The 12511-nt window shown below is 50.5% G+C and overlaps 1 protein-coding gene across 2 annotated transcripts; it reads right to left on the bottom strand.

Annotated features, from left to right (window-relative positions):
• Positions 1-72: 72 nt before the first annotated feature.
• On the bottom strand, positions 73-12066 carry PLK1 (polo like kinase 1). Of its 2 annotated transcripts, XM_060033074.1 has the most exons (10): positions 10022-12065; positions 9178-9346; positions 8269-8413; positions 7179-7272; positions 5609-5828; positions 2490-2645; positions 1451-1528; positions 1095-1249; positions 809-991; positions 73-559 (listed from the first exon to the last, which is right to left on the bottom strand). In XM_060033074.1, exons 1-10 carry the CDS (start codon positions 10427-10429, stop codon positions 353-355), a joined length of 1815 nt encoding a protein of 604 aa, XP_059889057.1. In that variant the 5' UTR covers positions 10430-12065; the 3' UTR covers positions 73-352. The 2 variants fall into 2 exon arrangements, with proteins under 2 accessions (XP_059889057.1, XP_059889058.1); XM_060033075.1 differs by lacking the exon at positions 1451-1528 and having other exon boundaries at positions 10022-12066.
• Positions 12067-12511: the final 445 nt, after the last annotated feature.

Here is a 12511-nt window from a genome sequence, read left to right as displayed (position 1 = left end):
ACAGTGTGGCCGGAACCCGGGTGCCAGGCACCCCTCGGGGAACACAAGAAGAAAAAGGAAGATTCATATATGTTTAATGTAATATAAAGGCAAGGAAAAGACAGTCCCGAATTCAATAGCAATATTCTGTACAATTCATATGGTGAGGTTGAGAGGGAAGGGGAAGCGGCCTCAGAACCCACACCGGGACATGTACAAAAATAACTTACACAGCAGCCCCACCTGCAGGGATGATGGAGCTTCCACCCCAGCCCCCAGGGCTGGGGGACACCCCATAAAATAGGGATCTAACCAGCGTGGGCCGAGGTGCTGGTGGGGGGGAGGAGGGTGCCAGTCCAGGGGGGTGGGGGGGCTACGAGGAGGCCTTGAGGCGGTTGGTGGCCGAGCGTGAACTCAGCAGCTTGTCCACCATGGTGCGAGCGTAGCGCAGCCGGCTGGCCAGCTCCTTGGAGCAGCCGTACTCCTCCAGGAGGCTCAGGCGGTACGTGCGGAAGTCCCGCTTCTCGTCGATGTAGGTCACGGCAGCCATCAGCGGGCACAGGATGAGTTTGGTGTGGTCCTGTGAGGGCAGGAGGGGAGCAGGTGGACGGACAGGGGGTTACTGGTGATTGAAGCTCCCAGCTGCCTGTGTGCCTTGGCGGGAGTAGAGGGAAGATATCCCAGTCGATGGTGGGGGGGTGGGGGGCATTTCACTCCCTTCTGCTGATGCTGCCAAGGATAGGTCCTGTGCCTCCCACTCCCCACCCAATGCCGTGGGCCACTAAGAGGCACAGATACCCGGCACCAACCCTCCAGGGCTGCAGCTCACCTGGAAGAAGTTGATCTGCACGCAGCCGTTACTGAGGTGCAGAATGATGGCGCTGCGGGTGCGAAACCAGGTACGCAGGTAGGGTAGCCGGGCTAGCTCGTCACCTTCCCGGGGCGTGATGTTGGCACCCGCCTTCAGCAAGTGTTCGCTCATGTAGTTTCGGAAATACTTGAGGAGGGTGATCTGGTTGGAAAGTGAGGGAGGGCGTCCGGAGTTAAGAGCCTGTCCCCTGGCAAAGCCCTCACTCCCGGCCAACAGCAGCCCACGCGGGCCAGCCAGCACTCACCTTCTTTATCAGGGAGTTGGGATGGGAACTCACGGTGAGGTAGGACTCCGTGCCATCACGTTCGATGTACTGCAGGCTGTCGCCGTCGTTGTAGAGGATGAGGCGTGTTGAGTCGTTGAAGAGCACTCCCACGCTGTTGTCACACAGCTGGTACCCTAGCGGTAGGTGGAGGGAGGCCTCAGAAAGGGGCCATGGGGGGCAGGGGGCCGTTAGGGGCTGGGACTAGTGAGCCTGGGATGGAGATAGGAGAGTGTCGAGAGAAGAGGACGTGGGAGCCAAGAAAGGCAAGAGCCTGTAACAACTCGAAGGGTTGCTAGGTGGCACCTGAGCCACCGCCACAGCTGGGAGAAACGTACCAAGGCCATACTTGTCCGAATAGTCCACCCACTTGCTGACCCAGAAGATGGGGATGCAGGCGGGATCCTCAGCCTCCTCTGGGACAGAAACAGACAAGAAGATCGATCAGCACCAGCCTCTTCCCCTCTGGTCCACTCAGGCGGCCCACACCAGGGAGCTCGGTCAAGAGGCCTGGAGGCCTCTGCCAGCAACAAGCTTAGACAGGCAGCACCGAAGCAGAAAGTTACAGTGCAGAGCGCCGAGTCCACTCATGCATTCAGCTGACCCATTTAACAAAGGCCCGCTGTGTGCCAGACACCGTTACAGGCAGCGAGCAATGACAAAACCCAGCCCTCCCTGAGCTTGCATTCTGGCTCTAGGGATAGAGACCAATCAAAATAAATGTTCACAGAATATGTAAGTTACTTCTATCATGGTGCAAATCAGTGAGTTTTAAATGATTAAAAAATTGTGAGAAGATAGACAACCCAGATACGTGAAAATGTTATGTTCTGTGCATGTGACAATCCCTTCTTTTAAATACAATAAACAAATACAGAAACTTTAGAATGTGTTAGATGAGAAGTGTTGTGGAGAAACGAGGCAAGTAAGAGGAGTGGGGGCAGGGAGATGATCATGGAGGTGACTCTGGCGCAGACACGTGAAGGCAGGGAGTGTGAGCCTTGCAGTGATCTGGAGGAAGTGCTTGCCGGGAGAGCAAAGGCCCCGAGGCTGGACATCTGGGTCTGTTATTTCCACTGTCTTGAAGGCTACAGAGGGATTCTCTGAGCAGAGGAGACAGTGCGTGCCAATGTATACAGGCAGCACATGGGGGTGTTGGAAGGTGGGGCGCTTGTGGAGACAGAACAGATGAGTCAGAAAAAGAAGGAAGGGGCCTGACCATGGAGGGCCTGGGCCAGTAAGCTAACTTGTTTGCACTGTAACGTACAGGAAATGGGGGAAGTAAAGGTATTACGGAGCCAGGGGCCTGGACAAGCCACCGGCACTCCGGGGCTGACTTCCCTGCCCTCTCCAGACGCCCTGGCCCGCAGTGCCCACCTTGCCTCACCAGCCCCCGCTCTGAGGGCTTGGAGGCGTTGACGCTGTGCAGCTGCTGCAGCATGTCGCCGAGGTGGCAGTCGACCGCCTCGCTGGCCTCCCGCACCACTGGCTCCTCTTTTTCCCGGGGACGCTCCGGCATGGGGTTCTCTATGCCTGGAAGGAGATGAAACAGTCATTAGCTGGGCAAAAAGGCCGCAGGTTGGGAGGGCCCAGGATCCCCGGCCACAGCTGGTACTGCCCCCAGAGAAAAGCTCTTTGCGCTGCCACTGCTTTAGGTAGGTGCCAGGTTATTAGAGCAGCAGCTGCCCTGCTCATGTGACAGCACCTGGTACCCACTCATTGGTACCTCCAGGGCCAGGCCAAGCCCTGTAGGAAGGCTCATGGCCACACAGAGCCATAGAGCTTCGGACACTCAGACCTCTAACCCAATGCTGGGCCCTGCAGGGCACCTCTGGTCACTCAGGGAGACAGCTAGAAGGCACGAGCAGCTTGGAGCTGCCTGGCTTCAATCCAAGAATTAAAAGCATCTTTTGCATCCAGGAAAACAGAAGGGCTCAGTAAATCACAACCCGTCAGCAAGATGGATTTAGCAGGCATTTAATGAAAACGTAAGAGATTTTTTCCACCCTAAAATTTGCTTTATGTACTTACATGTGACTGAAATCTGAAAAGACAGATACACACTGAAATTTTAACATCAGTTATATTTGGGTGGTAGAAGCATGGATGATTTTTATTGTCTTTAGGCTTAAATGTTTCTTTCCCCACCAACATGTGCTAGTTTTCCTTGTGTAATATGAAATTCTTAAGATATTTAAAGATATGAATTTTCAATTGAAAAACTCTATGCTGTGATAAGGACTTAAGTGTGGAATAATAACATATTTGGGACTTGCTTTAAAAACTCTAGCAAGGGAGCTCCCTGGAGGTCCAGTGGTTAGGACTCAGTGCTTTCACTGCCGGGGCCCGGGTTCAATCCCTGGTTGGGGAAGTAAGATCCCGCAAGCCATACAGCACTGCCAAAAAAAAAAAACACAAAAAACAAACAAACAAAGAAACCTCTAGCCAAAAAAAGGGGAAGGTGGAAAAGATAAAAACAAGTATGGGCAAATGTTGGTAATTATTGAAAACAGATGATGAATAAATGGGGATTTATGTATTCCAAAAAAATTTCACCCTTATTTTGGCTACGTTTTGAAGAATGCTTTATGTTCAAAAATTAAAACCAAAAGAAAAGAAAAGCAATCCTTAAAATAACAATATTACATTATAGCTCCAAGATTAAATATCCATGAGTCCATACTGACACAAATAACCAAATAAATAAATGGGAGAGAAGTGACAGCTCTTCCTTATAGGAGAACTCCAATTAATGGATGTAGAAGGAACAAGAAAAGGAGAAAAGTCACCATTAGAATACCACAGTAATAACTGCTGCAGGCAAGATCCACCATGGATGCTAAAATCAGTAGGCTAAAGTCTGAGAAGAGATAGAATCCTTTCAAATTAACTCCTCACAAGGTATTAATTAATCACAAAAGGAAAAACAGTAACTCTGCACTGGAGGTACCACCTTAACCAAGTGATCACCAATCAAAGGGAATAGTAATATAACCAGTGAAAATATCAAAAATTAAAGCCTAAAGAAAAAAGTAATCCTTAAAATAGCAGTATTATAACTGAAACAAATGAACTCATATATTAAATTGGTGCTATATCCACACAGAGAAATAAAGTTTTTCAAGTGGCACTTTTTTTTTCAAGTGAAATATATTCCAAAGACAAATAGAACTGCAAGAAAATAAACATCATTTCATAACATACTTTATAGATGTTGAAAATTCATGTATATAATGTAAGGGAAAAAAATACAAGTATAGGGGCTTCCCTGGTGGCACAGTGGTTGAGAGTCCGCCTGCCGATGCAGGGGACACGGGTTCATGCCCCGGTCTGGGAAGATCCCACATGCCGCGGAGTGGCTGGGCCCGTGAGCCATGGCTGCTGAGCCTGCGGAGCCTGTGCTCCGCAACGGGGGAGGCCACAACAGTGAGAAGCCCGCGTACCACAAAAAAAAAACAAGTATAAAATTAAAGAAGTAAAAATCCTATAATATTATATTTAAATCAGAGACTTATAAATTACCAAAAGAAAATTAAAGTAGTAACTTCACAGTGAAGAAAAAGATTGCTGTAAGAGAAGTTTCATCAATGTTAAATTTCCTGAACTTGATAACTGTGTCCTGTGCTGTGGTTATGTAAAAGAATTGTTTTTAGAAAATATACACTGAAGTATTAAGTAGTAAAGGCCAGAATGTGTACAACTTACTATCAGATGGTTTGGGAAAAGAAATTTAGATATATATATGAGAGAGATAAAGTAAATGTAGAAAAATGTTAATTGGTGGAGAAAAGGGGGAACAAGATACAGGAAGTTTTTATCTATTCTCACTTTTCATAATTTGAAACAATATCAAAATAAAATGTTCAAAAAGTGTGAATCAGAAATAGCAGCGTAAATTCAAGGTCCCCGCCCCCTTCCCAATTATGTATTTCCTAATTCTGTTCTCTGAAGAGATCTAGAAACAATGACAACCCAAACAATGGGATGTGGTTTTGTAAGAAAATGTCCATCCTTTTAAAGACATGCATACTGAAGTTTATGGGGTAAAATGACAAGATGTCTGGGATTAACTTCAAAAATACTTCAAAGGAACAAAAAAGGAGTGATGGAGCAAACATGACAAATCTTGATAAGTGTTGAGTCTGGTGGGGATGTGGGGTCTACTGCATTATGCTCTATGTGTACACCTGAAAAATTTCAACATTTTTTCCCAAAGAACCATGCAAGGTGATATTAGCAATTTTTTTTAAAATACAAATTTTTCAGGCATGGCGTTCAGCCACTCTCTTCTTTTGGGGCATGACGGGTCTGATTCCACCATGGTAAGGTCTGTCTTTCCTGACAGGGCTGTGGGGAAGGGCATTTTGCCACATGAGGATGGGGACCACGTATTCAAGGACTGGGGCCTGTCTTACCACACACCTGAGCTATGGGGACCATCCATTCACACACCTGAGGCCTAGGCTCTCTTGGGGTCTACCCAGACCCCGGTTTACCTTTATTGAGAATAGTGAGAGGCTTCCGGCTGTTGGGGTCCAGGCTACTGGGAGCAATTGAAAACCTGGGCGGAATGGTGAGGCAGGTGATGGGGAGGCGGGCAGGGATATAGCCAGAAGTGAAAAACTCGTCATCGAGCAGCTCCTGAATGGTTGGACGGGCAGTGGGATCTGTCTGAAGCATCTTCTGGATGAGGGAGGCGGCCACGGGGTTGATGTGCTGGAGCAGAGAGGGAGAGACGTAAGTAGGATGTGGTGGGGGACCCGAATGCAGCACTGCCACAAAGAAGCTGCAGCCCCGGCCCGGGCCTCAAATATGCCATGTTCAGCAGTTGAGTCTGGTGGGGATGTGGGGTGCCAAATTTCCACTAGCAGCTTTACTGAGTTCACAAGTGTCAACCTAAGTTGTGAGAATGACAATTTCTCCTTCCTCTTGAGGTCACTTTTTCCCAAAATTTGCTCTTGCATAATTCAAGTTGCTCACCATTAGAGCAGCACTTGAGAACACAGGCTTCGAAGTCATAATGACCTGTTTTAAGTCCCACTTCTGTCCCTTAATACTGGCTGTGACAACTAACCCAACTTTCTGGGCCTTTGTAAATTCATCTATAAAATGGGGACACAGCACCAAGCTTGCTGCCCTGGTGAGGAGGTCAAACCCAGTGCAGGTCAAATGCACACTAATATTCTAGCATCAACTATGCACTTACTATGTGCCAGCAAAATATTCTAAGCACTTCATATCTATTAGCTCATTTAACCCTCACAGAAACACCCAGGGGGTGAAGATCTCTATCACCATCCCTCTTTTGCAGATGGGGAAACTGAGGCACAGAGAGGTTAAGTGCCTGAGAACACACCCCTATGAATGGTAGAGCCAGCACCCACACGGGGGCATAGTCAGCTGCCAACACCCACACTCGGAACCACTCTGCTCTGTCCAATAAGTGACCCTTTATGACAGATTCAGTCCATCTGTCCTTATGGAGACAGGGCTCTTGGCTTCACACAAGGCAAAGACACCAAACTGGAAAGCAGCCGTACGCCAGGTTGCTGCAGGCTATCCCTCTCAATGCACTCATGCTGGTGGTCACGAAGCACAGCAGTTCGCAATTCTGTGAGCGCTTATTGTGTGCAAGGTGCTCTGGGGTAAGGACTCCATTTTATAGATGGGAAACTGCAGCTCAGAAGATTCAGGCCATCTGTCTATTGCGATCTGGGTGCTAAGTGGCAGGGCCCATCTGAATCAAGACAGTCCACTTCCAAGGCTTAAGCAGCATGTCTCTGTCTGCCTTCTACTTCCTTTATGCTCTCTGTTTTACACACCTTTTGGTTTATCTGCCCAACCTTTTGAGAACCTACAAACTCTCTTCCCCAAGAAAAAATGCTTTTGTGCACATACGTCAGGTTTTGTATGCAATTTCAGACAAGGACCCTCTAAAGCTCTTATGGCTACCCTAGGGGTAGGACTGACCCACCTCTGTCCCCAGGATATGGCTGGGCTCAGTAAATAGCTTTGTGGGGGGAAAATTAAATAAAATAAATGTAAACTTAAAGTGTTTTTAGTCACCTTGGGAATACTGTACTCATTCTTCTTGATCCGGAGGTAGGTCTCTTTTAGGCAGGAGGTCTCGAAAGGTGGTTTGCCCACTAACAAGGTATACCTGTAAGCACAAGGAGGGATTTGGCTCAAGGCTCCTAACCAAAACCCAGACGCTGGAGGAATCCTCTCAGGGCCAGAAAGGAAGTCAGACACCTTCTGGACATTCACTATGACTCTCGGGTCCCGGAGGACAGTCCGCAAGTCCACTGAACAGCCCCAGGAGCCAAGACACTGGCAGGGAGGAGTCCTCAGTAGAATACAGGTGATGAGACTCGGTTCTCATGGGCCAGCGACTTTTCTGCTATAGCCTACACTACAGCACGGCTCCAGAGACTGCCAGCCAACACAAAACAGGTCAAAGCAAGTGGGCTACCTGCTCCTACAGAGGCAGCTCCACGGTTAATAGCTCTGTACTTAAGGCTGCAAGTTTTCATTTGAAAAAGTTCCACTGCAGTGAAGTAGGAAAGCCACTGCGACAACTCATTTCTAACTCTCCAGTACCCAGGGCGACTATGAAAGGGGCGACACCCGAACAGGCCCAACTCTCTGCCTACCACCCACCCACCTCTGATGGCCTTGATCCAGACAGACCACAGGACCTCCTCCTGCCAGCTATAACTCCTGGCCTAACTCCTCCCACCCACTGCTGCTTCCTAGATCAGTGGTGCTACTACTTTATTGTGCATGGAAAAGCTCAAGGGTCTTAAAATCCAGATTCTGACCCAGTCAGCCTGGGTCCTGAGATTCTGTGTTTCTAACAAGTTCCTAGGTGATGATGATGCTGGTCTGCCATATTTTGAATAGCAAGGGACTAGAGCAAGTTTGTGGAGACCTTCCCTCCCCCATTCCCCAGACCCATGGCCCAGGCTGCAGGAATCCTAAAGGATACACCAGTGAGAAGAAAAGATATGGAAATGAGGCTTCCTTTTGGATCAGTCTGTCCTCTGGAGCAGCCTTCCCAAAGGCAGAAAGGTCTACAGGATAAGGTCTGCCAGGTGAGACATCCAAAAAGGCCTCTGCTGAGGCTGGGTGGGTCCTGAGACAACTCCCAACTTACATGATACACCCAATGGACCACACGTCCACCTCGAAACTGTGCCCTTTCTTGCTCAGCACCTCAGGAGCTATGTAATTAGGAGTCCCGCACAGGGTCTTCTTCCGTTCCCCGTCATACTCGACTTTGGTTGCCAGTCCAAAATCCCCTGGGACAGAGGGAGGAAGAGGGGGGGACTCAGATGCTAGCCTCTGTCATCTGTCAATGCGGACAGCTGGTTCTGGTGTAACCATCAAGAACCAGGGAAGTTTGATCCCTCAAGCCTCTAGTTCTTGTGTGCAGCAAGGCGTGCTCAGGAATCCTCCCACCATGCTAGCCCCAGGGAGGGGCCTCCCAGAGACCCTCCTCACCCCCTCCCTTAGAAAGGAGGGCTTTGCTTCTAAAAGGGAACTGGTAGGGATAGCAAAAGTCACATGCCTTCAGGGATTAAGCAGGTAAATGTCAAGATGGCTACTTGGCAAGTTTGTGAGGAAGTGATAGGGAGGGGTGGGGATTGTGACAAAGCAGAGGTCACCTAAAGGGAACAGCTGCTTTTCAGTCCGACAAAGAGCTGCCCCTGTACTGCTGGAGCACCCAACTGTTTAAAAGGAGCCCCAAATTCAAAATCATGTCTCCCGATTTAAAAAAATGAAAACAAATTCAAATCCTTTTTTTTTTTTTAAATAATACTGTATAGGAGAGCACACACAACCAAAACTGCATCTGCAGGCAAGCCACTGGCTTTTGGCTCTTTATTCTGAATTTCTGTACTAAAGAGAGGCTTCTAGAGGCAATCAACAGCCCAGACTTCCTACCATCCTCTTCCTCCCTCCCTTGTCTCCTTCCGACTTCCTCTCTCCCTCCCTCTCTCTCAGCTCCTCCTCATTCCCATAGAGCGTAGTGTCAAGTGTCTCTGCAGGCCCAGCTCCTCACCTATTTTCACCTCCAGATCCTCGTTCAGGAAGAGGTTGCCCAACTTGAGATCTCTGTGAATAACGCGGTTTCGATGCAGGTACTGGCAGCCAAGGACAATCTGACGCAGATAGTAGCGGGCCTCGGGCTCGGTGAGTGCTTTCCTCCGCTTGTGCAGCTCCAGGAGAGACTGGGCGGGGGAGGGAAGGAGTGGGGAGTGGGTACTCAGGCCCAAGGCAGGGAGGGGGTGTCATTAGGTGAAGGCAGCCCAGGACCCTACCGCCCATTCCTTCTCCAGGACAACTACGATGTAGACTCTCCCCTAAGCCAGGCCACAACCGTTCATAGCACCCCCTCTCCCACCAGCTCCCTCCCAAGTCCCTTACCTGGGACCCCTCTCTCAGCTCACTCCGGAAGCTCAGAGTCCCCTGTATCCCTGCCCCGGGCCTCTTCGCAGCAGCAGATCCCTTTCCTGACCCCTCTCCTCCCCGAAGCTACTAAGTCTGGCTCCAACTACTTTCTGCCTGACCCAACCCCACTCCGGAGATTCGGGTCCACAGCACCCCTTACCTAGCAACTCCGGAAGCCCTGGCGTCCATTAGCAGGGTTCTCCCGCGACCCGCACCTCCCCCACTCAGCCCAACTCCCAGCGTCCGGGAGCCGCCTTCCCTAGAGCCAACCTGACCCGGGCTCCACTTAACCGGCACCCCCTCTCCTAGAGGCCCCAAATGCTAAGCACCTCTTTCCCCGAGACCTTCTCCATCCCCAGCTCGAGGTTCCCAGCACCTCCTCCCCAGAAGCTCCGGGTGCGGGCGCCCCAACCCCGGTCCCCAGGCAGCTCCAGTCCCCCAGCAGCGACACTCACCCTCCGGCGGCAGAGCTCCAACACCACGAACACAAAGTCGTTGTCCTCGAAAAAGCCGTGGAAGCCGACGACGTGCTGGTGAGCGAGGCTACGGTGAATGGATATCTCCATGGACATCTTCTCCTTCTGGTGCGGTTTGAGCAACAGCGACTTAGGCACGATCTTGCCCGCAAACACCTCCTTAGTGTCCGCGTCCGAGATCTCGAAGCACTTGGCAAAGCCACCCTTTCCCAGAAAGCGGCCCCGCAGATAGCGCCGCCGGCTGCGCGGGTCTACTAGGACCTCCGGGATCTCTTTCGCCGGCGGGGCAGCCGCCGGGGCTCCGGGAGCTGCAACTCCAGGGACCCCGACTTTCCCTGGATCGGCTGGTGCCCGCGCCAGCTTCCCTGCAGTTGCCGCCGCACTCATGTTCCCGGAATTGCTCAGCGGACCTAGCAAGGTCTGGGCAGAGGCTTGGCAGGGCTCTGCTCCTCCTCGAATTCAAACGCGGCGCCGGGAACGTTACAAAAGCCTACGCGCTACTGATTGGCCGCGGGGATTTAAAATCCAAACCCGCCCGCCGCGCGGCATTCTGGGAGCTCTCTGCACTGCAGCCGCCTTTAAACCCGTACCCAGCCCCTGGGGGAGAAGCTTGATTGACAGGGACTCGCGGACCGAAGACACGTGGGATGCCTGGGAAACCAAACCCGGTGCGGGGACGCCGAGACCCAGCCCCAGGAGGGGGGGAGTTAAAGGTTTTTCCCTTTCTTGGCGGCCGGGGAGCTCCTGCAGTTCACAAGCACCTCCTCCAGGAAGCTTTTCCTAGCACCTTCCTCCACCCCTCACGCCACCTTCTAGATTATAAACTGAGAACAGAGACCTGGCAGCGCCAAGAGATAGCTGGCAGAGCCCGAGTACCCACCTCCGAGGTCATCAACTCTCTTCCAAGTCACCCCAATAAACTAAAATCTAAGTAAAAAGAGGATGCTTGCCAGGCAAATGCACCTTCAAGACAAATTCCCTACTCCCCTCCTTCAAATAACAGCAGGGAAGACTAGCATCACCATCACCTGGGAGCTTGTTGTTAGAAAGGCCAAGATTCAGGCCTCAACGCAGACCTCCCAATTCAGAATCTACCCAGTGATTCCCACACATACTGAAGTTTGAAGGGCACAGTACCAGACACCACCCTCCCCCACCACCCCCCAGGCCATTCTGCAAGACAGTTGTCTGGCTGGCTCACTGCTCTATTTCCCAGTGCCTAAAACAGTGGACCCTCAATTGTTCGGTAAGAGGGGAAGGATGGTTGGTTGGCAGAATCCCTGGCAAACTGGTAGGCCAAGGCCAAATTTGGCCTGCAGAGGTGTTTTGTTTGGCCTCCCACTTTTTAAAATTTGGATTCATTTACAGGACTTAAAAATCAAGAGAGCTGGGCTCCCCTGGTGGCGCAGTGGTTGAGAGTCCGCCTGCCGATGCAGGGGACACAGGTTCGTGCCCCGGTCTGGGAAGATCCCACGTGCCACGGAGGGGCTGGGCCCGTGAGCCATGGCCGCTGAGCCTGCGCATCCGGAGCCTGTGCTCCGCAACGGGAGAGGCCACAACACTGAGAGGCCCAAGTACCGCAGAAAAAAAAAAAAAAAAAAAAAAAATCAAGAGAGCTCACATAAAAATTAAGATTTGTGGTTTTTCCTTAAGAAAAACCATTAGCTGTGGCAACTCTATGCCTACTTACCTTCTCAATTTGTCACAGTTCCCTGTTACCCCTCTTTGCCCATTTGTCTGTCTGGCTTCCGTAGATACTGGAATGGTAACCCTGAGAATTACCCAGGTTAGCAGCTCTGTAGCGTCCAATGGTGTCTTTGCTAGGACTCAGCAAAAGTCAACCATATTACAAGTATCTCTTTATCTGACTCCCAATAAACTGAGAGGCAATGAAGACCTCTTTCCTACCCCATGTCCTAAGCTCTCAGGACAATGCCTGGTAAAAAGGGGTGATTAAAATGTTTTCTAAATAAAAGCAAGTTGTTTTTTAAAACTAAGTTATTGGACTTCCCCTGTGGTCCAGTGGTTAAGGCTCCACACTTCCACTACAGGGAGCATATGTGTTTGATCCCTGGTTGGGGAAGTTCCACATGCTCTGCAGTGCTGCCAAAAAAATAAATAAATAAAATTATGATTTTTTTATCCCTGTAGTGTGTAATATTCTCTTTTATCTTTTTATAAAGTTGAATCTATGTACAAAAAAAGTACACTAGGGCTTCCTTGGTGGCGCAGTGGTTGAGTGTCCACCTGCCTATGCAGGGGACGTGGGTTTGTGCTCCGGTCCGGGAGGATCCCACATGCTGCGGAGCAGCTGGGCCCGTGAGCCCTGGCCGCTGAGCCTGCGCGTCTGGAGCCTGTGCTCCGCCGCGGGAGAGGCCACAGCAGTGAGAGGCCCGTGTACCGCAAAAAAAAAAAAAAATTTATTTATTTGGCTGCACCACGTCTTAGTTGCAGCACGAGGGATCTTCG

This window comes from Delphinus delphis, chromosome 15, assembly GCF_949987515.2.
Source record: "Delphinus delphis chromosome 15, mDelDel1.2, whole genome shotgun sequence".
NCBI lineage: Eukaryota > Metazoa > Chordata > Mammalia > Artiodactyla > Delphinidae > Delphinus > Delphinus delphis.
This window is presented reverse-complemented; position numbering and strand designations above follow the sequence as displayed.

Excerpts from the sequence above, each read along its gene's own strand:
- PLK1 (XM_060033074.1), bottom strand. The coding sequence starts at position 10,429 with ATGAGTGCGGCGGCAACTGCAGGGAAGCTGGCGCGGGCACCAGCCGAT. Across the intron at positions 5,829-7,178 it reads ATGAGTACAGTATTCCCAAG|CACATCAACCCCGTGGCCGC; the intron begins GTGACTAAAAAC and ends TCTCTGCTCCAG. Across the intron at positions 2,646-5,608 it reads TCTCACTATTCTCAATAAAG|GCATAGAGAACCCCATGCCG; the intron begins GTAAACCGGGGT and ends ATCTCCTTCCAG.